General features: G+C 37.8%; 3 protein-coding genes across 5 annotated transcripts in view; 1 reads left to right on the plus strand and 2 right to left on the minus strand.

The window, feature by feature from the left end:
- taf3 (TAF3 RNA polymerase II, TATA box binding protein (TBP)-associated facto) overlaps positions 1-16,938 on the minus strand; it is a 47,091-nt gene extending 30,153 nt beyond the window's left edge. Inside the window, exons 1-2 of the mRNA XM_079622701.1 lie at positions 16,556-16,938; positions 14,108-14,368 (exon numbers count right to left, since the gene is read on the minus strand). Coding sequence (XP_079478827.1) covers positions 14,108-14,368; positions 16,556-16,721 — 427 coding nt within the window. The 5' untranslated portion in view covers positions 16,722-16,938. The remainder of the gene's footprint in view (positions 1-14,107; positions 14,369-16,555) is intronic.
- Positions 16,939-18,979: 2,041 nt separating this feature from the next.
- atp5f1c (ATP synthase F1 subunit gamma) lies at positions 18,980-23,264 on the minus strand (the record flags this gene model as incomplete). 3 transcript variants are annotated; one of them, XM_079622651.1, is made up of 10 exons in its annotated part: positions 23,118-23,237; positions 22,639-22,673; positions 22,328-22,459; positions 22,022-22,226; positions 21,773-21,916; positions 21,626-21,690; positions 21,299-21,454; positions 20,682-20,778; positions 20,382-20,400; positions 18,980-19,204 (listed from the first exon to the last, which is right to left on the minus strand). In XM_079622651.1, exons 1-9 carry the CDS (start codon positions 23,156-23,158, stop codon positions 20,394-20,396), a joined length of 882 nt encoding a protein of 293 aa, XP_079478777.1. In that variant the 5' UTR covers positions 23,159-23,237. The 3 variants fall into 3 exon arrangements, with proteins under 3 accessions (XP_079478777.1, XP_079478778.1, XP_079478779.1); XM_079622652.1 differs by lacking the exon at positions 20,382-20,400 and having other exon boundaries at positions 23,118-23,264; XM_079622653.1 differs by lacking the exons at positions 18,980-19,204; positions 20,382-20,400 and having other exon boundaries at positions 20,678-20,778.
- A 5-nt stretch (positions 23,265-23,269) lies between these two features.
- kin (Kin17 DNA and RNA binding protein) lies at positions 23,270-27,424 on the plus strand. The gene is made up of 11 exons (XM_079622650.1): positions 23,270-23,517; positions 24,372-24,466; positions 24,550-24,593; positions 24,710-24,832; positions 25,406-25,590; positions 25,665-25,759; positions 25,848-25,965; positions 26,551-26,670; positions 26,757-26,856; positions 26,980-27,080; positions 27,284-27,424. The coding sequence occupies exons 1-11, from the start codon at positions 23,404-23,406 to the stop codon at positions 27,344-27,346; spliced, it is 1,158 nt and encodes a 385-aa protein (XP_079478776.1). The 5' UTR covers positions 23,270-23,403; the 3' UTR covers positions 27,347-27,424.
- The last annotated feature ends 98 nt before the right edge of the window (positions 27,425-27,522 follow it).

Below are 27,522 nucleotides of genomic sequence, written 5' to 3' on the forward strand. Positions count from 1 at the left end.
TATCTAGCTACTGTTCTTTCTGTCGGTGGACTCCACTCCACAGCCCCGACACACCTCACCAGAAACTACCTCATTCTGCCTTCTGACAGATCATTTATATCACATACACCTTAGCCGGTAATTATCTTTTGCTACAGTCTGCCAATATTCTGAATGACAGTCCTATATTGGCACAGTGAAAGTCAATACTTTGTAGAGTGCAAATTCAAAATAGACCTAATTCGAGGTCAGGGTCGACCTCCTTCATCTCTAGATGTTTCTACCTGAGGCACTTAGCGTTTGAAAGTTTATGACTGCCTTATGAAGCTACGAAATCAAAACAGGTAGCTATTTAACGAAAGAAAACGCTCTAGATGGTTAATAACGAGTAATTATATGTGGAAAAACTCGACAATATCGATAGGGCCAGGGTGAGAGTTTCAGACCTGTTGACAGAACAGTCAACACAGTTCTACGTTATTATTACGTTATATGTTTTTCCCGTCATATACAGTACATGTGGTATTAAGTAATTTAAGCTTAAACTTGATCGCTAGCTAACATAGATAAGGTTTTCAAAAATCACAAAAAGAATAGCCTAGAAAACATCAGTAAAAAAATATATTTCGTACAATATATTACGACACATCAATGTAGGGCTGTCAAATTAAAATACGCATTTTGAATATTCGTCGAATTTTAAATTAAAATCCACATTCGAACGCAAAAACGGTGCATTTGAATTTTAGCTGTGCGTCAGGCAGTGGCGCATGAGATGCGATGATGTCCTTGTTGCGTTTGAATGTTTTTGTTAGCCTATCCAGTTGAACCCTAGCCTGGCTCCGCCCTCCTACGTACTTCTGCTCAATTTTCATTTTCCTTCAGTACTACGTCTGGGCTTGCGGTATATTCTTGGGGTTTTCTCCGATAAATTTTTTACCGGTCCAATCAGCGAACAGAGGGAGTGGTTGAAAACGATGACGTTGAGGTTGTGCGCTAGTTTGAGTCGCCATACGTCACGAGACTCACGACCAAACGTTCGCGATTGGTTATGGCAGATCCAGAGTGGCTCTGGGCAGATCCAATAGTTTTAAACTTCAACAGAGTACCCGCCTTCAAGGAAGTTAACGCTTGTAAATGGAGAGAGGCCAGACTCTCTGTACAAATTAAATGTACGAGAGTCTGCTAGGACCAGGCTAGTTGAACCCTAGATGCGGCCGAAATAAAGCAGCTCAATCTTTGTTTCGTCAAAACCTGCTTTTCCATTGTCTTCGATGTAAACAAGCGCTAAATGGACATCTTTGACTGTTGCACTCACGTCTCGCAACAGCGAGCCGCGTGTTTAGAAAGCGTTGTAGAGTACAAAAAAGTTAAACTTAAAATAAATGTAAAAAGTCGTCTCAAGACTTTGTAGGAGATTATACTTTTGTTTCATGTTTTTAAACGCAAAAATCGACTTCGTGTGATTGGTGCTTCGGCTCTTTGTGTTAAACTATGCATGATGTTGTTATGTTCATAACCGTTTATGCAATTTACAAAATTATATTTGATTTATAAACATTAGTTTAAACGTTATGCACTTCTTTCTGTTATTTCATTGCTTTGAATTAAGGATTTTATGCGGTGAACTAATAGGCTATTTCACTCATTGCGCCCTCTTGTGGCCTCAGAAGACAACCTAACTGAAATGATGGCATTTTGACAGCCCTACATCAATGTTGCGAAAAATCTGTTTGTTAATTATTTTTTTGTGTGTTTGCACATGGCAACATATTTTCGATTAGGCCAGCAGAAAAAAAGTATTATTGTTGTGTCCTGCATATGGGCTATTTTGAACGGTATCAAGCAAAAAATAACCCCTATGTGAAGTGAGCCTGTCCAGAGAGAGATGCAAGCAGACATATACATCAGGAAACCCAAAATAACAGGCAGGTGTGTCGTCTAGTTTAGATGCTCATGACATCATGGGGGAAAATGTCCATCAGCAGCTTTTGTAGGTCACTCATCACACAACAAAAGCTTTAGGGCTGGTGGCGGAGGACACTTACTGTACTGTACCATGAGACATGGAGTGACAGAGAAACTGCACAATCATTATATCACGTTGTATGATGCCTTTTTTAGTTAAGTTTTTAATGTTGAACTGAATGCATATGTATATAACTACTTGGTCTGAGTAGTGTGTGTGTAAAGGGTTCCCACACTTTTAAATCATATATAACTTTTTTATTTGTGATTAATCAATACGATTTTGAAATGAAAAATACATACATTTGTATTGTTATATAAAATATTCTATAAAAAAAATGTTTATCGACTACAAAAATGTAATGACTTTTTTCATGTTATTGATTTCCATGATTTAAAAACCTTTTTAAAACTCCCAGGTTTTCCATGACTCTGGGAACCAACCGTCTCAAAAGCCAAAACCTCAAACAGATAAGATAGGTTTGAGATTACCACAGTATGCGTCAAACTAACTTTAAGTGATAAAGGAAATGCCATGCAAAACCTACACACATTTTCATATAATACAAAACTCGCTCGTCATTCTAAATGATCTGCGAAGAATCATGCAACATAACTCATGTAATAAACTATCATAATTCACGTTCATTCAGGAAGTTGAACTGTGCGAAAATGAGACTATATCAATAATGTAAATGTTTCTTCTGCTTGGGTAAAAGCACCTCTTGACTTGCAGCGTGCAGTGATTTTCCGCCCTCCTTCAGAATGCTGGTCTCATCCACCTCTTGTTTCCTATGGTGGCATTAAGTGCTTACCCAGACTCCCTCTCTGCTAGGACAATAAACACACACTAATTCCCTGGCACCGCTAAACGCTTCAGCAGCACCGCGTGTGTGTGTGTGTGTGTGTGTGTGTGTGTGTGTGTGTGCCCAATTACTGAACACACACACAATAGAACCCCTGTAACACACTTTTAGAGCGTAACACTTTTATTTGAGGGTGAACTATTGTTGACACAAGCACTATAAATAATGCTTTTAATAAATGTTTACATATATTTTTAGACTGGAGGTTTATAATTACTCATATTGCCTAATTGGCTAATTCAGGATGTTTTAACTGGCATTTTATTGATTGATCTCATAAGACAAATCTATTTCATCAGCATTTATTCTCTTATTGAAACCAAAATTCAAAATATAATTGTATTAGGAAACATTAAGAGAGATGCAAATATTTCCTCTGACAGCAAGTCCATTTTCTTTTACCATTCATTGAATCAATTCAGTTTGATTTTCAAATTCATGCTTAGAAATGGTTTGATTTGTGTGATTGAAACATGAAAATGTGATTACACAAATCAAATAGGCTATAACTGACCAAACAATTTACACCACACTGCAATATTGACCCAAAACAAATCAAATCCATGCACGGTACAAACTGGAAATAAGAATTTGGTGGATTTTTTACAGAAAATTGGTTAAGAACAGTTTTATTTTGGTTGATAAAACATACAATTCTGTATAGTAAATATAATTGATTGAAGAAATTCTGTAAACAAAACATTAACTTTTAATTGTCAGATCAATAATTTTACACCCCTAAAATGTATTTAGTATTAGTCACAAAGGCTTATGGTGGAACAGAAAGTAGTTGCCAGCCAAATAAAGGCATATTTGCGCTGTCTGCGCACACACACACACACACACACACACACACACACACAGAACTGGCTATTTCAGCCCGAGTTAACAGTGACCCACCCTGGCGCCCTGGGACCAGGGGCAGAGGTTCTGTTGAGCCCGTGAGCCTGTCACCCTCTCTGGGGAAGGATTTACATTCCTACCCCTCCCATCCACCGGACGAACCAAGCCCAATACACACAGCATCAGTTAAAAGAATTTCAATACACAAACAAAACTACTTTGACCTAAACTCACCAAGTCCAACAGTAACAGATGCTAATATATATGATTTTCTAAACAACTGTTAAAAAGTTCTCCGTTTCAGAACATCACAGGAACCTTCGGCTGAAATCAAACCGCTACAAGGAATGTGTCAGGATGGTCCAACAGCCGACTAGTTCAGTTTTCTAGATTAATTAAATTTCTACTTGCTTCATTTTTAGTGGTGACGTTTTAAAGTGGATGAATTTAGATGCATAACTTAGACATAGTTCTGTCCCCACACTATTTTTTTATATATTCCTGCCGTCACAGCCATCAAATCACAAACAAATTAATCGCCTGTGTTGGACTTCAAATGATGTGAAATAAAAGGTTATTTGGCTAATATATTATATGTAATTTATATTAATTTAACGCTAATTTTGCATCTAATCTGTCTCTAGAGCTATCCAATGACAAACTAATTAATCATCTTCAATAAATGTAGAAGAATTATTATGGTTGCACTTCAAATCATCTCTGTTTTTGTGTAATTTACAAAATAAACGGTTATTTGGCCTATATTTATACACACACGTGTATGAAATATTGTTACACACGTATAAAAAAAATATGCAGTTTTGCATATCCCTCACAACTAGGTTATTGTAGTTACAACGAGAATGTAACATTTACATTGAGAATGAGATCGTATTTACAACGTGAACGTAAATGTATTTACAAAGAGAATGTTACATTACATTTAATCATTTAGCAGACGCTTTTATCCAAAGCGTCTTACAAGTGAGGACAGCAAAATAAGCAATCGAGCGAACAATAGGGCAACAATATACAAGTGCTGTGACTAGTCCCAGTTAGTCTAGCAATGTAACATTGTAGAATGTAACATTTACCACAACAATGAAACATTTGCAACAAGAATGTGACATTTTCATTGAGAATGAGATTGGATTTTCCGTGTGAATGTAAACCTATTTTTGAGGATGTAACTTTTACGATGAGAATTTAACATTGACATTGAGAACGAGAATAATTACGAATAATTATTGAGAAAGTATTTACAACGTGAATGTAACGCATTTACAACGTGAATGTAACGTATTTAAACTGAGAATGTAACATTTACATTGAGAATAAGAATGTATTTACAACGTGAATGTAACGCATTTACAACGTGAATGTAACGCATTTAAACTGAGAATGTAACATTTACATTGAGAATAAGAATGTATTTACAACGTGAATGTAACGCATTTACAACGTGAATGTAACGCATTTACAACGTGAATGTAACGCATTTAAACTGAGAATGTAACATTTACATTGAGAATAAGAATGTATTTACAACGTGAATGTAACGCATTTACAACGTGAATGTAACGTATTTAAACTGAGAATGTAACATTTACATTGAGAATAAGAATGTACTTACAACGTGAATGTAACGCATTTACAACGTGTATGTAACGCATTTACAACGTGAATGTAATGCATTTACAACGTGAATATTTACAACGTGAATGTAACGTATTTACAACGAGAATGTAACATTTACATTGCGAATCAAATTGTATTTATAAAGTGAATGTAAACAGATTTACAACGAGAATGTAACATTTACAACGTGAATGGCCGTAATTTAAATGCTATGGAAAGCTAGCACGACCACTGGTTAAAAACGCTGTCTGTTAAAAGATAAAGAACGACAGGTTGAGAAAGACCCAAAATAAGCGTAAATGCACTATGAAACGCAATAAGGCAGTTACTTTGAGGTATCACCCCACATAATTGGACGTGCATGTGGGTGAGAATTTCGTAGGTGGCGATCAAGTGTACGAACAGCATTTTTCCTGCCAGAGTCATGGCTTGGAAGAGCCTGTCTTTCATATCATAATGCCAGAAAGAGACATGGTGGCCTGGCAAAGCTAATCATCACATGACACCTACGCTTACAGCGAGGACAACAGACCAGGTCAATACCCGCTGCAGACTGTGTACACATATTGTACAGTACGTTTCTATATAAACAAAAACAGCAAAAAAAAAAAAAAAAAAGAGATTCTGGAGAAAACACGTGGAATATGTTTGTGCGCTAGAGACAGACGGACAGCAAAGGAGAAACAGAAGGAGAGAAAGAAAGGAGGGAAGAGGTTGGCTGGTGCAAGAGTGCCATCTAAAGGAAGCAGAGGTACTGCAAGAGGTTTGATGGGGGAGATGTTTAACTTTAAATTTCATGAAGAACTCCCCCTGAACAGAACCTACATAAAATATACAGCATATTAACTGAGAAAAGACTAAATTCATCTATAAGGCGACCATTTTTTAAAAAATTAAAACACAAAAAGAAAACGTATTTGTACTTCAAATAAAATTAAGAAATTAATAATATATTATTTCTTATAATAATGTCTTGAAAAATAAGGAATAGGCCTAGTTATTTATGCCGGAAAAATCAGCAATGTGAAAAAAAAAAAAAAGAAGTATCTTCTAGAGGTGTAAATATTTACTCTGGAAATACTCAATAATTAATCTGTACTTAATGCAATGCACTTAGGAGGTTTAAATTTGTGTATTTCAGATGAAATGATTACTGCATTATTTATGATATATCAGTAAAATGACAGAATAAAAGTACTGAGAAGTACAACAGCCAAATTAGTGCTGGTTAATATCTTAAAAGCTCAGTCAGACAAATCCCACCCGATCAAATGAAATCGACACATCATGCAACAGAGGATAGGAACGAGGGAATGATGGAAGACTTTTATTTACTCTCATAATTACAACCCAAACCATTTCATTGCCTTTTCCACTTATTATGTGCTTTATTTATGTTTCTTAATATATCAAAACAATATTAGTGATGTTCTACTGTTATGAGGCATGAAAGATTCATGAAAGAAGGCCAGATTATATTATTAGTATTTATTACTTCATTTATTTACATTTCTGAATTTAGCAGAAAGAGACAATATATACAATGCAATAATTATGCATGCGCTTATTTATTTTTTAAATCTGCATAAGTTTATTAGGGCTTTTCCTAAACCTATATTACGTCAGGTTTCAAAACCTGGACTATTATTGCTATCACAGCAGGGTTCAACTAAAAGTTTTATGTTTGTTTTTTTTGTATTAAAAAAATATATAATGCAACTCCATGTTAGTTTTTGAACAGATTTGTGCTGGAAAACCAAACCTACATGGTAATAAGCAAGCAAATAAATAAATATTGTGACTTAATTAGTGTCTTCATTTTCTCATTTCTTTTTGTGGATGCTTTTAAGATAGTCACAAGCCATTCTGACAATTTCAACAATTTCTTATCTGTTAAAAATCAGCTAGATAACTTTACCTTGGTGACGCATGTAATTTAAATTCTAATGACGTCATTCAATATTTCACAGAAACTGAAGTTTTAAGTTTGGTTCATGGTTATTTGTATGTGAACATGATCAACAAACACAAACACCGATCCAATAGGAGGACCATCAACTGGCGTGAAACTCTCTCATTCTGACCCTGGGGAATCAGGACATTCTTATTGTTGAGACATAATCAGCTACAGATTTATAATATCAGCCACCATGTCTTATGTCGACCATAATAATTCGAAATTGCCACAATTTTTCAGTTGGTGCATCCCTTTTCAAATCTGTGCAGAAAGAAAAACGAGGCAATACTTTTGCATAACACAGACAAAAAATATCCTGATCCACCTGCAAAGTTCTAACTTGATCACATCATGCCGTGACATGAAACTTCATAGATAAAATAAGCTTGACTTAGTTTGCTCATACCTGTATTTGAAGACTTTACACTTGCACACACGCTTCAGCTTCGAAGAGGATCAAGTTTAGTACGAAGGACACAAAACCGCCACAGAGAGAGAATGAAAAGAGAACGACGGTAAACGACGAAAAGAATAGGACATGCTGGAAAACGGGAAGCGTGTGACAAAAGAATCAAACGATTCTTTGGCAGACATAAAAAAATGGAGTGGATTATGTGTTTTATGAAGATCTCACCGAGGCGGTCGCGAATACGCTTTCAAGTCGCCTAATTATGAGAGAAACCTGAGAGAATGTGAGAGTTTGGACTGGGAATAAAAGATAGAAGTGGAAATCCATGGCACACACACACACACACACGTTTTGTGTTAGCACACACCTGGGCAGAGGAGGGCAGCGCGCTCTCCAGGACTGATCCTGGGTCAGGTGACCTCTCCACCGAGCCCAATAGCCGGCTCCTGTCTGTCTACCGTTCACACACACTCTCGATGGGCTCGCGGTACCTGGCCCAGTGCAGCAGGGGGTCATCCCAGACCTGTCAGTCAGACAGTGGCAACGAGCAAACACACACCTCTCTGTCTCTCACACACACACACTCATCCACGCAGTCGGCTGACGGGGGGAGGTAAACGGTTGTGACAGGGGGCAGTGGGGTTGGGTTGAGCCATCTATCATAAAGCCACGACAGAGTAACATAAGACCAGAGGCTTCCCTCTACACACACACACACAGACCTCACTCGACAGCACCTAACAAACACATCTAAAAGGATAGTTCGCACAAAAAAAAGAAAATTCTGTCATCTTTTGTTGATAAAACCCATATGAATTTCTTCTGTGAAGAATGAAAGGAGATATTTTGAATAATGTCCCACCTGCTCTTTTCTATACAATGAAAGTAAATGGGGACTTTTGAGCACCAAAAATGACCTAAAGTAGGGCTGCAAGATTTGGGGGTAAAATCTTCCGTATTTTCCTTAATATAAGTTGTGTTTTTTTACTTATACAGTGCATTTTCCAAATTCATTTCAATGCATTGAATGCAATGGTGAATTAAAGGCGTTTAAGTTAATCAGAATCCACTCAGTTTTTGTCCAATGCTGAGTTCTGTATGCTCTTGAATCCTTCCATTATAACAAAAGTGAAGAGATGAGTGACAGCTTTATGATTATAAAGAGAAGGTTTCTTGCGCGCTTACTAGGCGATATATAAATAAACTTGTAAATCTCATCATCAGATATCGGATTATCAGAAACAGGATCCGAAATTAACGGCTTGGGGCAAAATTTGACATATGGGTGCAAAAAATACTCCAGTTTGAGTTGTTTTTAATATTCATAATATATGATGAAGTTAAGCAATATCACATGAGCAAGACTGCAGTTTTCCCCAAATATCAGCACGACTGCAAATGTGATGTTGATTTTATACAACAGTTTAATAAACGAGAAGTTATTAAGTGACTTACATTTTAGGCACAATATTGTCTGATTTTGCTCTATTTTGTCAACGAGAATAGTTCCAAACAAAGTCACAGCTAAACCACTGCGCATCTCTGATGAATGAATCTGCGTTTTTACATTTGTAATGAATCGGGTGAGTCATTGATTCAATGACCCTTCACAAAGACAGTCAGTTGCTTCACTCCTGAATTCATCAGCCGTTTTGAACGAATGGATTGAATGAATGATTAAGTGACAAAGGCAGTGGCGTGCCGCCACCTACTGGCAGTTTTTGTTTTGTGCAAAAAACTATCACTTAATATTTCTATTTTAATTATAACATTATGTAATTGGGAATTTAAATGTATTCATACCACCTCCAAACCTCATTAAACAGTATGTAGCCTAACACTGTTCTTCTAGTGTTCCATTAAAAAAAAGAAAGTTTAGAACAAAATGAGGGTGATTAAATAACGACAGAATATTAATTAATGCATACGGCATATAACTGCATTTAAAAAGCTGAGTTTTCAAAACACCGACATTTCCTGAGGCTTCTCCTCTGGTCACGCAAGAACAATCTGTCCGTCAGATTTATTTGATAGCGTTTTAATTTGCTCTTTGATTTGATCTGGATGAGCAAAGTGGCCCGTTTAGGTACAGTATTTTAAAGGGCCCGACGAACGGAAAGTAAAAAAGACAAATGGATCCAAAGGCGCCAAACCTCTGTAAAAAGAGCAAGAGGGATGGACGAGAGACAAAGAGAGAGAGAGGAGGAGAGAGAGAGAGAGGAGAATAAATCTGCACTCCTCCATCGATCCCAATCCTTTCTGCTCTCATCTTATCTTCGGGTCTGAGGGAGCCAGGCAAGTTTAAACGATTCTGACCTTGTCCGACATAAATAGTCAGAAAACTACAAAGAGCAGATAGCCCTCTCTCTCCATGAGCAAAAGGGGGACGAGGAAGGGAAATACATTGAGATAAGAGGAGGGGAGAGAGATAATACAGGAGTTACTACATCAGCGAGAGTGTCACAGACAGACATAAACAGCACACCGAAGCCCTTTTTCTACCGATAGGGTACCGGTGCCCAATCTGGAACCGTTCCACATGTTTCAATGGCAAAAAGACCGTTTTGGATGTTAAAATTGTCCCGCACTGGCCCCTTAAACCTGCTGCTTTTAAACCAGGAACCGCTAACATCAGGGCCAAAGGGCGAGATTTCCCTGTCCATTGATAAAAAAAAGTGACAAAAATGAATAAGTCCTGAAGATGGCAAGATGCTAAATCAAAATACTTTGTCCCTGAAAACACATTTTCTGAGGATTCGTGGACCAGACATCGGCTCTCGCACATGAACCAGCCCCGTATCGGTAGAAACTGACCTGGGAGAGACAGAAAGTGAGACGGTAATGACTATTATACTTAAAAGACAAAATTCTTTTCATCAGGTCAGGTTCTCCTGGCTACGGGAGCGTACCCTCACCAATCAGAGCGGGCCCTGGGCCTTATTCTCTCTAAAGAAGATGTGAATGTCGCGGCGGAAGAAAAGGAGAAAAGACGGAGGCCTTTAATATTCATCCTTTTCTCTTTTTAGAGTGTAACGGCTGCACCTGACATCTGCGGAAACTGTGCAAATCTCTTCATGCATTGTCAGGCTCTCCTCTAATCATTTTACGCCCTTGTGAAGCTTTGAAAAGAGCCGATAACGAAGCGAGTCAAATACAGAGCTCGCTCAATTCACGAGTTAACAGAAGCGCGCCAGCAGAGACTGAGGTAATAATCAGCAACCTCTGGACAAGGAGATTCGCAGTGTCTACACTTCGTTGAGATGCAACAAAACCAGCTCTGTCGACGGGATGATTGTGTTAATGACAGAAAGGGACTGAATACAAGGCTTGCAAAATTACAAAAGCTCAAGTTAGAATCGGCAAAGTTTTCTGTACCGCGCATTTTCTATGATGCAAGCATGCAATGCAGAAAAACGAGCAGAGCCCATTAGAATGAACCAAACTGTCTATATTGCACGCAACAACACTAGCAATATCCACTAAAAATCAATAAAACTATTTGGTGTTACATAGGGTATTATATACCCTTATAATAAAGAGAAACTGTCTATTCTCCAAGTGGCGTATATATGCAACGCACTTAAAACTAGAAGCTGTCTACAAAGCAAGCATGCAAAGTTGACAGGTTTGTTAGATGTGATTACCATGCATGAGAATGTGAAAAGTCGTCTCTTTTTAGTAAATCTCAGATTCTATCTTTAAGAGTCAAGACCGCGATAAGCAATAAGCAATAGGACATCCTGTTGCTTGGTTCCTCATTTTGTGGGGTTATGCTGGGTATAGGCCTACCCATCCAAATCTCACTGGTCCAAATTTCCATTCCACACAGGTTTCTAATAAAGTCAGCACAGCGTGTACTCTGTCAGAATGGAGGGACAAATTACTTCAAATTGTCAAGTTGTGCCTGGTAAGGATACTATGTTAGAGCCGTCTTAACGTCGAACCATGTTCTTGCTCTGAGTCTACACATTGGGATCAGCGACGAACTGAAATCCGTTCGTGTAGAGCTTGATTTTGCGGCTGTAAATTTCCAGAGCAGTCATCTTAATCTTGTTCTCTCTCTGCATAGATGGAGAGACTTTATCAGCCTGTGTGATCACTGGTAATTTCAGTGTACAGATGCAATCGCTCTCTCTCTACCTCCCATTACCTTCTTCCCTCAGGACTGAACAACAATACGCTCTCCCACACAATAGACAAACAAGAGCCTGTTGACTGGGAGAAAACCCACCACCGACTCTGTAGAATATGTTCATGTAATGAAATTGTGATTGCAATTAAATCAGTTTTCCAAACATGGAATGCTCTAAAAACACATTTTTATTGTGTTGTGTGAACCTGTTTGATCTCATGGTCAGTGTTTAATCGTTTGTAATACAGGCATAAATGGTAGCTCACATTTTGTGGCTTGTGAAGGGGAGATGTGCTATTATATTTTCTAAGATATTCCTTTTGGCGGATGATAAAACACACGCACACACACTAATATAAAGAAATCATGACCCAAGCCATCTAGGGACGGCAAAAATATATATTTAAAATTATATCAAATTAAAATCTTGATTCACAGAGTATCACACAGTATAAGAGAAATGAAGAAGATCAGAAACAGACATTCAGACGAAGTTAAGAGCACAGACGTGGTCAGAGAGCGCCAACCTGTGGCTAAATGTGCAACTGCAGAAGTGAATCTAACTAACAGACTAGAATATTACATACAGATAAACTGTTACAATGAGGTTGCAGTGCATAAGATGCTTGTTTTTATTATTAAAAATCGTTTTTGTTAAATAGAAAAAAACTGAAATAAAATATAAATATTAGATGTAAAGAAAACTGTAAATGAATTTTTTTTTATAAAAATTAGAAATGTTGCAATGGCACCTGACTAAAATAAAATAAGTTTCAATACTAAAACACACACAAAAAAATAATGGTAAATAGAATATAAATATAAAAAACTAATGGCAGAAACACATAAAAAAAATATATAAAACATAAATAAAATAATATATATATAGCCTATATATATATATATATATATATATATATATATATATATATATATATTACAGTTTTCTTTTCATCTAATATTTATATTTTATTTCAGCTTTTTTCCATTTAACAAAAACGATTTTTAATAATAAAAACAAGCATCTTATGCACTGCAACCTCATTGTAACAGTTTATTTGTGTATATATATATATATATATATATATATACACACTATAATAGTTTATATAAATAATACTTAACCTTGTTTGCAATGGGTTTGCAATCCAAACAACCCACCTCAAAGTCTATAAAATTCTGGTTTCTCGGGTCATTTCTTCAATGTAAATCTATGGTATTTTTTATTTTGTTGGCCCATTTTGCAATAGTGCAGGATAAGTTACATAAACATTTAATACTTTGTTCAAATCAACGTAAAATAGAAGTTTGCTTAAGCAAGTAGCACTAAAAATACAAACCACACAAAAACCCGTTTGTGTTCGTAACACTCAAACGCACAGCGGGGCTCCAAAACCTTTGTGGTTTGGAGAGAAATACATAAAATATATATTCCATATTATAGAAGAATGCACTGTATGTTTAAACTTTTGTCTGTTTTGCCTATACATGCTCATGTAGATTTGTGGCATGAGTGTGTTGTGGTGTAATACGGCCTCCGACTGATCTATGAGGAAGAAACGGGAGACAGGGGAAAAAAAAAGAAAAGAAAATGGAAATGGAGGAGAGGGAGAAAAAGAGACCCGGAGTCTTTCTTCTGGCAGAGGGGCATCCAGCTGAGCGCTGGCTCCAAGCCCAGTTAGACCCCCTACCCTGGCTGGACTCTCACACACACACACACACACACACTCACCTGGGATGTCTGCCATCCGGGCCGGACCTCCGCCAGCTTCTCACACACACATGGCTGAAAGCCTACAGCCTGCTGACTTCCTGTTTCACACACACACCGACACCCGCAAACACACCTCACAGCCAGAGAGCTTCCTGTCCGACCCGAAACAACCCTGATCATGTCCGCCCCTCCACCACCCACTGGCACTGCCTCCGCCGTGTGTGATGAGAAGAGGAGTGTGTGTGTGTGTGTGTGTGTGAGCCGGATGGAGTCAGAGCGAAAGACTGCAGCGCTGGGGGATCATGGGATACGTAGGTCCCTGTGTGTGCGACTGTATAGGACGAGGAACTCAGCCAATATGGCCACATGTCAATGCATTTTGGCAAGATGAGTACGGCATGATATTGCGTGACAGTAGAAATGGGTCAACCGGCACAGATTTAGTTATATTGTTTATCGTACGGTAGATATATTTGTGTGAATATTATGTTAGTCATCCTCACAACAAGTTATGTTTATTTACCACTCGTTTGAATGATCTCATGATAACTTGTCGCATGAATATATTCAGTTTGGCATCTATAGCGACGTTGGTACGTACCTTCCTGCAGTGAGACGAGCGGAGGGAAGTACTCTGGGATATAGTCTCTCCTTTCTCCCCTCAGGGCTTCACGGGCGTCCGTTTCAAAGCCAGCGGCAGGAAACTGCAGGACGCTGCTCTTGCTGATGGGAAACTGAGGGATAGTTTGTGGGTAGCCAACAGGCTCCAAGTTATTCACGTAGTCCTCAAGTTCAGCTATGCTGACTCCCAAAAATCCAAAAGCCTGGTCCACATCACTCAGTCCAGGGTCTGTACGTCCATCTGAGAGAAAAGAGAGAGAGATTATGCAATGCAATATATGGAGGGAAAAAATGAAGAATAAAGAAAAAGCATAGTTGTTTGCGGAATGCAACGATTGACCAATCAGAATCAAGTATTCAAGTACTATGAAAGTCGCATCATAATAGTGCGCATCAATCGGGTTCTGGAAGTAAAAGCTCCATTCATTTTCTCCATAGGGAAATTGATTTTGAATGATAACTTATACACATTTTAAGACAGACCTACTGTGAGCTACGAGGTTGTCAACCCGTGATATTTTAAATATCAAATTGATATTTGATAAGTGAAAAACTACATTACCCTGATGCTGTATAGAAAATTACACCAATCAGAGTTGCAAAATGCAAAAATAGCTATTATTAAGCTCCGCCCACTCCCATGAAAAACTGCAAATTGTAAAATGTAATCGAGTTGATCATTCTATGCACTCAAAATACTTCAATATATGTAGATTTATATATGCATATTTTGCAATGAACTTAAAATATATTGTTTTTATATAATATATGAGTAGTTTAATATTTCTCCGTCGTTTTTAATTCAATTCGCAATGCTTCATGGGACTGTAGTGTGTAGTTCTTTCCCTCACTAAAGCCATTAAGCACACACTCTTAAACCTTTCTGATTTTCAAAAACTTTTTTTGCTTCAAATCAATGTTTGTAATGTTGTGATTAACCTCGTAGCTGATTGGCTTGGTTCATTCGTGGCTTTAAACTCTTTAACTAAATACATCTTTTTTTTTACATCCCTATGGCAAAAGTGAATGGAAAAAATACTTCCGCCGCTGAATGAACCAAGCCAGTCAGCAACGTGGGGAATCACAACATTACAAACATTGATTTGAAACAAAAATGTATTTTGAAAACTGGACAAAACAAAGGTACAAGAGTGTGTGCTTAACGGCTTTAGTGACGGAAAGAACTACAATCCCATGAAGCATTACGAACAGCATAATCAAATAAAAAAATAGTTAAGTTTATTGCAAAATATGCATATAGATACAAACATATAGGCCTAAGTATTTTGAGAGCAAAGATAGATAGATTACATCATTCGCACTGCTTTGTGGAAGTGGGCGGAGCTAAAGAGATATTTTGCCATGTTTTATTTGTTTCGACTCTCTGGTGGAAATTTCTTTGCAGCATCATGGGAAAAACGAATCCCACTGTTAAACGTGGGCTAACGGCTTCAACAGAAGCAAATACCATCAATTCACAGCCTCAAGCACACAGCAAGGCTGTCTTTAAAGGTTTATAAGTTATCTTATTGTTAAAATCTGTTTCTCTTTGAAGAAATTTTAAGGTTTTACTTCCTGAGCCCAAAATCAAACGCCTTCATGTGTCAACCAAGTTTTCAAAACATTCCTACTATTGTATGTAAACAAACCAATTTTCTAAACAAATATTTAAAAAAAACTTTCCAAAAATGGCATTTAAATGCACAAAAACAACAACATGTGGACCCCAGTGAGCAATGTTTTTGCAGACTCTCACGTTGACAACTAGCAGGTTCAGATGAAGACATATTAAAAATGACATAAACAACAAAATTACTCAAACTTTAAAAGCGGTAAAATATAAAAACTACTTCAAAATATCGATTAAAAAAAACAATAACAGTCTCTCAATCATACTAAAACAACACTGTTTTGGACACATGATCTGCACATACGCACAGATGATGCTGCAGCTTACATCATCACTATGGCAACAAGTGGGAATCCATACAGTGCGTTTACAAACTATTCCACATGATCTGGTTTAAACATTTCAGACTCCAAGAGGGATACAATCTCACATTTCACTTTATTTTAAGCAGCATATAGCCTTTTAAAGCAAAAGCTGATATCTGTTAGCCTAAATAACAGCTAACTAGCCTCTAGTCAGCTGTCAAAACATACAAACTAAGACCTTTGACGCCAAGCTTCAGAACTAACGTCTTGCAATAACAAAATATGTGTTAAGAATCCAAAGAAACTGACTAACAGCAGTTCGTTAAGAAAGTTTTATCGCCACAACAGCAAAAACCCCATTTGAGGGGCTAGTTAGCTTAGCACGCTAACAACATTAGTAGTGGGCGGGGCTTAACAACAACCCCACTACAGTGCACACTACTCCAACACAGGTTGGAGGGTAAGGGTCAGAAAGGAGTGTTAAAGGACTCACAGAGCTCGGAGTATCGGTGGCAGCTCCGGGCCAGCTGCTGCACGTATCTCTCCAGCACATCGGACAGCAGATCACAGGCGCTCAGCTGCACCGCGTCCCAGCCCACCGCCTGACACATCTGCGCCACGGACACCCGCAGCAGCGAGCGCGCGTAACTCTCACACATCTCTCCGCTCCCGAAAGCCCGCTCTCACGGCGCCTGTAAAGGCTTTGTTTTGATCATTCACATGAATAGGGACATTGGCGCTTCCATAGGAGCCGCCATCTTTGACTTCCCAAGCGAAACATTGCGGAGCTGGAGCAATCGATCGCGCATGCGCAGAAGAGCCGAGAGTCTGATCGATTATGGCCTGCTCGATTAGACCACCTACTGTTAGTGCAGTGGGGGAAAGAAGAGTGGTTTGTAAGGCCTTGGATATTTCTTTTTTGAAAATTTTCCTTCTTTGTTCTCGACTAGACTTTGTAATGTAATACAATAAAAAAAATTATTATGCCAAGTATACAGCCACAGTAATTTAGCTTTTAAGTTTTTAAACCTCAATAGATTCAAAATACATTTTAATTTCTCGTTTAAATATTTTAAAAAAGGATTAATTAAAGGATTTAAAAAAGGATTGCATTTAGAAAATGTACATTTGTGAATGTGAAATTTAGCTAACAAAAAAGAGGTTTATAAAATAAATATAACTTTTCTTTTCACATTCATGAAAACCAAAAATTACATTTCTATATGTAAATATGTGTTAGAATTCACATAACATTTGATAAAATCACAAATGTCACTGTGAGAGAGCAGTTCCAAAATAAATGTAGTTTCAGGTTTCTCTAAACAGAAAGAACAGAGGGTATTAATATAATTCTTAAGTCTTTTGAGAGAGCACTTATGGGTTAATATAATAATATAATCAGTAGTAAAACATCGTTTACGTCATCACACCATCACTGACATTGTCAGTATACATTGTTAGCAAGTATAATATTGTTGCATAAATATATTTTTTTGATAACACTTTATTTTACAGTGTCCTTCTTACACGTTACATGTAGTTACTGTAGTAATAACTTTAAATTCTGCATAATTACATGCATGCAACTAACCCTAAACCATGCAAACCCTAACCCTATAGTAAGTACATATAATTTAATTACAATTACTTAATACTTAAATGTATAATCACACTGTAACAAGGACACCTTCAAATAAAGTGTAACCGATTTTTCTTTTCTTTTGTATATTACATTTCTATTATTGTATTGTACTTTGGCACTGGTTTATTGTTTTTTTCTTACCTTTGAATGCATATTTATTATTGTATCTTGGTGTATTTTTTGTTTGTAGTAGGATTTACCCCAAAAATAATTGTGAATAATCTTGTATAAAATAAAAAGTTAATATTGTGGTTTAGTATATATCATAATCCATATATTTTACACAAATGTATGGTAATCATAATGTTATATTTCTACTTCTACTATAGTACTAACGCTGCTATGGCAGTTTACAGAAGAATTATGGTATTTTTATAACTTTAGAGTTTATAACTTTAACTCAGAAAAGGTTGTATGAGAAGGATTTAATATTTGAAAACAGAAAAATCCATGTCACCACTCACCACTGTGAATTTATGATGATAAAAGTAAATCTACTGCATGTAAATTTCAAGCAAATTGATGCTAAAAAGTAATTGAATTACTAATGAAGTATAGATGGAATGCCATAAATTCCAAAAAATATTTTCAAATAATCATGCCTAAAAATCATTCAAAATATAAAAGTGTGCACTAAAACATCTACATGCTTATATTCCACAATTTTTTAAACAATTACCACTGAACTCGGATGACTCGATAAAAATGTCCTCTCAATAAAAAAAGCGTCTGGGTATGGTGATGCGCATCAGTTTTCAGATGATAACCATCAGAATCTGAGCTCCTGTGGCAGCTGATTAAATAATACATGAGTGACCCATATGGTCAAACTTTCAACTTGTCCATTACTTTAATAGCTCAGACCCTCTTCTACAACCAGTGACCCCCAAATTCACCCTTTCATGGATCCAGACACCCAACACCGGAGCTCGATCATTTAATCTGATACTGTGGTGGCTGGCCGGGCTTGAGTTTCAAATGGATAACAAGGAGGCTAAACTTGTTTTGATTGGCAATTATAAGAGAGAACAATAAGGATGCCGTTAAGTCAATTGGGTTTATCAGTAATCAGTTCGGAGTAACTCAATACGGTTTTAAGCAAAGTACGTAAACGCCAGAGAGGGTTTATTGGAAGGATTGACCTAGTGTTCTGTTTTGGCAGACGTCTTCACTTCAAATGCTCTGTGTATTGATAACCTCGGAGCGTAGCCAAGCCAGTGGCTTCAAAGAAGAGTTCACAAGCTTCAATTCCAATGGAAAGCAAGCGAGCACGAGTCGGGAAAACGTATTTATTTTCTTAAGAGGACATCAAAGCTGATCAGTACATGCACTAGAAATAGACTGGAGAAATCAAACGCATGGCGTTTCTCTGTAAGAGGTTTATTTTCACTGATAGTGTACAAACAGAAGCACATTTAGAACTAAATTTTACACCAGGTGACTGAATTGAAGAGCAGGAGCGCCAGAACCACACCGGAAGTTTACAGGGCTCCACTTTATCTGCAACGAGAAACATAAATATATATTTAGTACATTTCGAACATCAATTGTAGACATGTGAACCTTAAAAGTGCAAAGAATAAAACCAAACAATCTTAGAGGTAATAAAAACACTGTTCACACACAGACAATATTCGGTGTGATAAACGTTTTTAATTTGAATGAACAGCTGTCAATGTGTCTTATTAGACCAAAATTAACATCTGCATGCCATCAATGTGCCATTTTTTTAATAGAGAGGTGTTCTAATTTCTTTCATCGCACAGTGAAAAACCCTGGCCAACCAATTAGATTTGCGCTAGTGGTCACTTGCACAAGGTCGATGCGGTTACATAAAACTGCAACTTGGTGGCGCTCACGAAAAGACAACTGTGCTAAGCGACAGTGAATAGAGAGGCTCAGTCCGAAATCATACGATCTCTAGTAGGTGCTTATTTTGAACGAGTGCGTACTTTGCGAGTCCTAAAAACGCCGTAGTCATGATAGGTCAATGGCGACGCTTCACTGAGCAGACGGCTCCGTATGCTTTTGAATCGCTCTTGCGGTATTTGATATCATACACCAGTCCGTCAAGAACACACCTATTCACAAATCCTCTCCCGTGGCTTCATGGGATAGTGAAAAGTCCATCGTACGCACACTTGAGAACCTCGTTGGAAGTAGTAGGTCATCCGGGTACTTATAAGTACTGAATTCAGACATACTTCCGACTACATAGAATGGAAGTACGCGATTTCGGATGCAGCCCTTGTTTATCACTGTACTTATGCGGTTACAAAAGCGCCACCCACTGGCAGAGAGTTAATTTGCATTCATTCAGCCCTTCTGCCATACTTTTTTATCTTTCTTTTTTTTCACATTGGTCTGAACAGAAACATTTTGTTTTGAGGTTTTGTGATGAACATTCATATGGGTGTGAACAGGCCTTAATTAAGTCACGTCAAGGCCAGAAACATGTCACTGTCTAACAAGCTATTTTACTCAACTGAAGGAGCTTTAATTGCTATCAATCTCCATTTTGACCGAAACCAAACTACTTTAAAACAACAAAACCCACTAAAAGAACCTACCGCATGCAACAACAAAAAAATCTTTTTACAGAATAACAAAAATCTATTATCTATGCCATTTCTCTACAAGCACTCAATATATCCTATAGTCTGATGCAGGATGTTACCTCAGTCATGCCTCAGTTCCTGTGAATGATGAATGCATGCAAATCATGGAAAGTTAGTGAGGGGAAGATGGAAATTTGATTAACGTGGGTTAATAAAAACTTAAAAATGTTAAAAAAGAAAAGTTTATGAAGTAAAGAAATTTAAACCATGACAATGTTGTTACTGTAACAGAACTGGTTACACATTGGACGCTTCTATCAATAAAATGAATGGAGGAGGAGAGGTGGCATGCATGGGTTATTAATAGGATAAAAAGAGAGAGAGAGAGAGAGAGAGAGAGAAATAAAAAAACTTCTTACAGAGCAGCAGCTCCAGAAATGATCTCAATGAGCTCCTTGGTGATGACGGCCTGGCGGGTTCGGTTGAAGGTCAGGGTCAGCTTGTCAATAATATCAGCTGATGAACAGGAAAAATATAAGATTGCAAATGAGAAAGACTGAAAAAGGCACAAGAGAGCATCAATTCCTGTTAATAATAGTGAGCACGTCTTAGCAAGGATTACAGGTGAAACTCGAAAAATTAGAATATGGTGCAAAAGTTCATTTATTTCAGTAATTCAAAAGGGTGAAACTAATATATTATATAGACTCATACATGCAGAGTGAGATATTTCAAGCCTTTATTGGTTATAATTTTGATGATTATGGCTTACAGCTATGAACACCTTTTCACAATATTCTAATTTTGAATTTGGGGTTTTCATAAGCTGTATGCCATAATCATCAATTTATAACAAATAAAGGCTTGAAATATCTCACTTTGCATGTAATGAGTCTATATAATATATTGGTTTCACCTTTTAAGTTGAATTACTGAAATAAATTAGCTTTAGCACGATATTCTCATTTTTCGAGTTTCATAGGCATTGTATAGGCCCTTAGAAACTGAAAGAATGATGACATATAAGATGTCTCACAAGCATTCTTGCTGGCGTTGTCCATAGCAGTCATCCTGGCGCTCTGTTCACTGGTGGTGGACTCCTTCATCCCGTAGTAAATGAGGTTGACCAGAGAAAACTCCTGATAGTTCCTCAGCACATCGGCATCAATGTCATCATAGATACCCATGTTCTCTGAACAACACACACAACAAATAATGGATTTGATTCAGGTTTCAGTGTCAATTGATTACATTTTAGAGCTGGTAGTGATGGCTAACCAGAGCACGACAGTTAAAGTCAAGGAAAACTTAAAGATAATTTTTTCATAATTTAAGTATTGAAATACTGACACTGAAACAATACCTGAGTTTGCAACGGTGTCAACGGAATACAGAGGCTTCTCATCTGTCTTGTATGAAATCACAGACCTGCAGAGAACACAAATCCACATCAAAATTAAGAAAAAAAAAAAGTTCTCACTGCTTTGGGTTTATTTGTCATGTGACAAACCTGAATCTGTTGAATACAATGGTTCCCTGGTCAAACTCATAACCAGAGTCCAGCAGCTCTGTAGCAATGATGGAAGCATCCACGAAAGTTGGAGGCCTGCGGCCCACCTCCTTGCAGTTGATCAGGATGTGTTTGCCATGGGTCCTGAGGGATTACAGAAGGAAAGGAAGCGATTAAAGTGGTGTGCCTAAAAAACTTAAGAACTGACTGAATGAGGAATAAAGAGGCAAGACTGAGAAGGAGAGATACCTGTAGAGCAGACCTCGGAGTTTGTCACCCACATTGACAATCATGACCTCTTTGCCGGCATCGGTGAGCTTGGCGATCTCAAGCTTAATGGCTTTGGCCACACTGCTGTGGATGGCACCGCACAGACCACGATCAGATGACACGCCGATGATCAAGTGCTTATTCTTTTCTTCTGGAGCCTTGATCTCAGCCTTCTCATAGAGTGCTAAACACAAATATGGAGAGAGAGAAAAACATTACCACAAAATTAATTTCAGAATGTTTATGCATAATAAACTTGACTTTTGTGGGTTATAACCTGCATACCCATAGAGCCGGTGCCATAGACCCGGGCAGGCCTCAGGGATCTCTCAGCTCTGGCATACTTTGCTGCCGCCACCATCTTCATGGACTTGGTGATCTTCTGGATGTTTTTGATGGACTTCAACCGCAGGGTGACTGGTAACAGGACAAAACACTGGTCAGAAACTTCATACAACTGTCAGTTATGTATGATAACATTACTGCAACATAAATATTAGCAAAATACAAATTCAGACAAGCAGATTATATATAACAAGAAACTGCATTTATAAAGACATTAAGGTTGACCTTAATATAAAGGAAACTTTACTTACTGTCCTTCAAGGTAGCCATATTCCTGACCTGCCCACTGCAAGAGACATTTATAAAGGTTACTTTCATCCACAGACACAATGCAATAGCTCTTTGAATAATGATACATCAATAAATATGACAGCAATTGAGTTCCACTGAATACAGTGCAAACTCTGCAAAGCAACACTGTTAGTATGCCATTACACGACAAGATAGCACGATTTACACACAAACAGTTTATAATTCAACTCATTGGTATATACGCACGTATTTATTTAGATTATTAACATCAATGTATTCATAATAAAAATAGAAATGTCATGTCGCGCGCCGCTGTCATAGGCTTAAGCTCACTGCGGCCTAAAGTTCAGCACGTCCTTGCTCTATTTCAACTGCATTTCATTGACCAAATGACACAATTTCTCCATATTAAGTAAAGTTGCTAATTAAATGCATGTTATCACAAATTTAGAGATCATATAAATGCGTAAATTCTCACCATTGTGGGAGGAACACCGCCGCGCTGGTCCTGGCGAACATGTTCACTTCACTGAAGGTCGGTCGGAGCCGCCAGTCTGCGCATGCGCAAATAAAGCTCAGAAACAAAACGCGTACTCATTATAATCTCGCGATATTATTACACGTACACATGGATCAGTGACGAAACACGCACGTTATCAAGGCAGGCGAGGGATACGCGTCACGACGCCAGGAAGCGCGAGAAGCGTTGAGACACTGGAAAGTGTTATTTTCTCAATAATTCTCGTGATTTGTTTGTGTTGAAAATGGGGAAAGCAGATTTTCTGAGTCCGAAAGCGATTGGGAACAGAATCAAAGCCAAAGGCCTTCAGAAACTGCGCTGGTATTGTCAGATGTGCCAGAAACAGTGTCGAGATGAAGTAAGTTTACGTGAACGTGTTTTTCATTCTTCAGTAACACTCAATTGGTGTGTATTTATTATTATAATGTTATCTAATGTTAGGTATGAATATAAGTGCTGATTAGTCTGTATTGATTTTCCTATATTTTGTTTAGTGTCCTGTTGGCTTCAGCAAAGTAATAGGCTAGTTGTGTCTGGAAAAACCGTAAACTCCCTAACCTAGACAGCACTTTAGGGCATCACTGGCTGCCTCAGCCTAGTGAGCTCCCTACTCCCTACCTAGACAGAAATGTTGGTTACATTGGCTGTGTCTCACACCTAGTGAGCTACCTACCAAAACAGCATTATTGGATATCATATAGGCTGTCACAAACTTTCTAGACTGGCTTTCTAAACATTCTAGCTTGTTTGATTATCAAAGGTTGTGTCTAACCTGCTAAATTAATAAATATAATTGTACGTAAATGTTAAACTACCAACTAAACAGCATTTTTTGGACACCGTAAGCTGTCTTAACCAAGTGAGCGGTCTGACATTACCGTAGTTTGGGCATTGTAGGCTATGACTGTGTTGGGCATCATTGGCTGTGTCTCAACCTAATGAGCTGTCTATTTAGACAAACTAGAGCAAGAACAAACGTTATGTCCGCACACTGATATGACTGCTCCAGAAAAGTGTGTATTGCAACGTTTCGATCATCAGGTCAATCAGGTGGCATTTTGGGGCTACAAATGGACACTAGTCATGATTTTTAACTTGTAAGCATTATAGGTTGTGTTAAAAAACCTAGTGTACCATCTACCTGGGCAGGATTTCAGGCACGTTCAAAGGTTCAGTTGTCAGCTCGGCTAACACGATCTCTCTTGACTGCAGAACGGGTTTAAATGTCACTGCATGTCCGAGTCTCATCAGAGACAGCTGCTGTTGGCTTCAGAGAACCCGAACCAGTTCATGAACTACTTCTCAGAGTAAGTCAACACACACTATTTTGTCCACATCCATCCATCCATCCATCACTGAGATCAAATGTATTTGAAAATCTAATTTATAGGGAGTTCAAAGGTGAATTCTTAGAGCTGCTCCGAAGACGTTTTGGTAAGTCATTGCTGATTTGATTTATTAGTTTATTGCAAATCCTATAAATTAGATTATTTGAAATTTGAGCTTGTTCTATTATTGAACCCCGAGATGGTCTGTGTTGGTTTTTGCAGGGACCAAGCGAGTTCACAATAACATTGTGTATAATGAGTACATCAGTCATCGGGAACACATTCACATGAACTCTACGCAGTGGGAGACTCTCACCGACTTCACCAAATGGCTCGGGAGAGAAGGCAAGCGTTCTATGCATTGGACAGAATTAACTTCCTCATATATACACTATATACATTACTGTGCAGAGGTTAGGTCTATGAGATTTTTTTTTTAGATTTTTTTTTTAAAGAAATTAGTTAATTTATTCAGCAATGTCACATTAAATTGATCAAAAGTGACAGTAAAGACTTTAAAATTGTTAAATAAAATAAATCTATGCTGTTTTAAACTTTCAATTTATCAAAGAATCCTGAAAAAAAAGATCATGGTTTCCACAAAAATATTAAGCTGCACTTTGATCATAATTATAAGCAAATCAGCATATTAGATTGATTTCTGAAGAATCATGTGACTAGAGTAATGATGCTGAAAATTAAGCTTAGCATCACAGAAATAAATTGCATTTTAAAATATATTCAAATAGAAAGCACTTATTTTTTGTTTTTATATTAATTCTAGTGCTGTCAAATGATTAAAAAAATAACGAATGAATTGCATTTTTCTGTGATTAAACGCACCTAACATTATTAGGATCTTTCGCACCGGGTTGTTCTAGGAACTAATATATATTGTGTATATATATTTGTGTCCAGGTTTTTGCAAAGTGGATGAGACCCCCAAAGGCTGGTACATCCAGTGGATCGATCGTGATCCGGAGACGATCCGCAGACAGGAGGAGCTGGAGAGGAAGAAGAAACAGGATTTGGACGACGAAGAACGCAGCGCCAAGTTCATCGAAGACCAAGTTCGCCGTGGTCGCGAGGGCAAGGAGCCGGAGGTGTGTTTGTGTGCTCAAAAAAGCGTTTTCAGGGTGGATTCTTGCTCAGATTTTCAATGTCCATGCATCTACAGGAGGAGCCCGTGTTCACCGAGCTGAAGCGAAAGAATGAAGATGAGAAAATAGCTTTTAACATGGAAGTTGCTTTAGCGGGACCCTCCAAAACAAGGTAAAAAGTGTCGTGAAGCATTATAGCTGTGGTTTGGGTGAAGTGATCTAATAGGATGCGATGATGACGATGTTTTTTACTTCTATAGCAACACTTTGGGTCCTAGTGCCCTCAAAGCTGCACCCACCGTGAAAAGGAAAGAGTCTGCCCACGGCGGAGACTCCAAGGACAAGAAAAAGAAATCTGCTCTGGATGAGATCATAGAGGCACGTTTTCTTCTTTAATGTTTTTCTTTTTAGATACTCGTGCTGTATTAAGCCGACTTTCCACTATCTCCGACATTCAATGTACAAGAATTATTCATGATCGGCCATTTTACATTTTACGGTTTAGTGCACACATATTGGTAATTCGTAAATTGCGCTAATAGTTTTGTTTGGTGGTCGCAAACGGTTACGCAAGCTTAGATTATATCAGAAAATTACGCATATGAATAGTGTCAAAGCAATGGCTGACAAACACAATATCAGATTTTCACTACAAGTTGTGGCCGAACTTTCATGATAACAATATTGTGATCTCTATAGAAATTTTTAAAATAAATATAAAACAAAACACTGCAATACAGCAATATCATCATGTTGGAGTGTTTACCAGATGGTTACTGGTGCTGGATTATGTACATTATTATCATATGTGTAGTATGTACACAATGTCAATATTTTATTTTTTTAAATCGCGGTTATTGTCAATGACACCCCTAGTCGGAACAACCAGATCAGATTTCATTCATGCAACCGGTTTGATTGAATGCATGTAATTTTGTTACATTTCCCTTGTGTGTCTTCCAGATGGAGGAACAGAAGAAGAAATCTGTAAGATCCGATCACTGGATTCAAGCAAACATTGTAGTGAAAGTCATAACGAAGAGACTAGGAGAGAAGTATTACAAGAAGAAAGCAGTCATTCGGGTAACTGAAGCGCTCTTTACTGGACTGTTCTGATCCACACAGAGTGAATTATGTTTCCTACAGCAACACTGTGTGTGATTTCATAGGAGGTGCAGAATAAATACACCGCTATGGTGAGGATGATCGACTCTGGAGACAAACTCAAACTGGACCAGAGTCATATGGAGACGGTCATTCCAGCTCCTGGTACTGCGTTACTGTTGTTAAACATGATACTTTTTTCGATTAATGATATATTTTCCGAAAATAATGACTTGCTCTTCACGTTTTCCAAACCTGTTCTCAATCTAATCTCTCTTTCTGTCTCAGGTAAGCGAGTTTTGATCGTGAATGGTCAATATAAAGACACTGAGGCCATCCTGGAAAGCATAGTGGAGCACAAATTCTCCGCCACACTCGTGTTAGACTCTGTGAGTTCACTCAGAAAACTGTCCAAATGTGTTTATAGTGTTCCGAAACACTGTAAAGATGCTTGCTATAATTCGTTGGGACTCAGCTCAAGAAATCAGTGCTAGATTTTAGGGATTTTATTCAGCAAGGACGCATTAAATGTATCAAAAGTGACAGTAGATGCATTTATAAGACTCATCGCAAGCATGTTGTGTGTCTTTAGGGTCGGATGAAAGGAAAGACGGTGGAGGGAATTGCATACGAGGACTTCTCCAAACTGGCCTGATGTTCATCTTCTCTCCAGGGGCGACTCTACTGTGTCAGAGTGCAGAATAAAGACTCTTAAATGACCTCTTTTACATACTGAAACAAATCGACCAATGGCTTTTATTGCTTTTTTGCTTTTTTGTTGTCAATGGAAATGGTTGCATACGATTCAAATATGTGATTCAATTAAATGTT

Source organism: Phoxinus phoxinus (assembly GCF_949152265.1).
Source record: "Phoxinus phoxinus genome assembly, chromosome: 9".
NCBI lineage: Eukaryota > Metazoa > Chordata > Actinopteri > Cypriniformes > Leuciscidae > Phoxinus > Phoxinus phoxinus.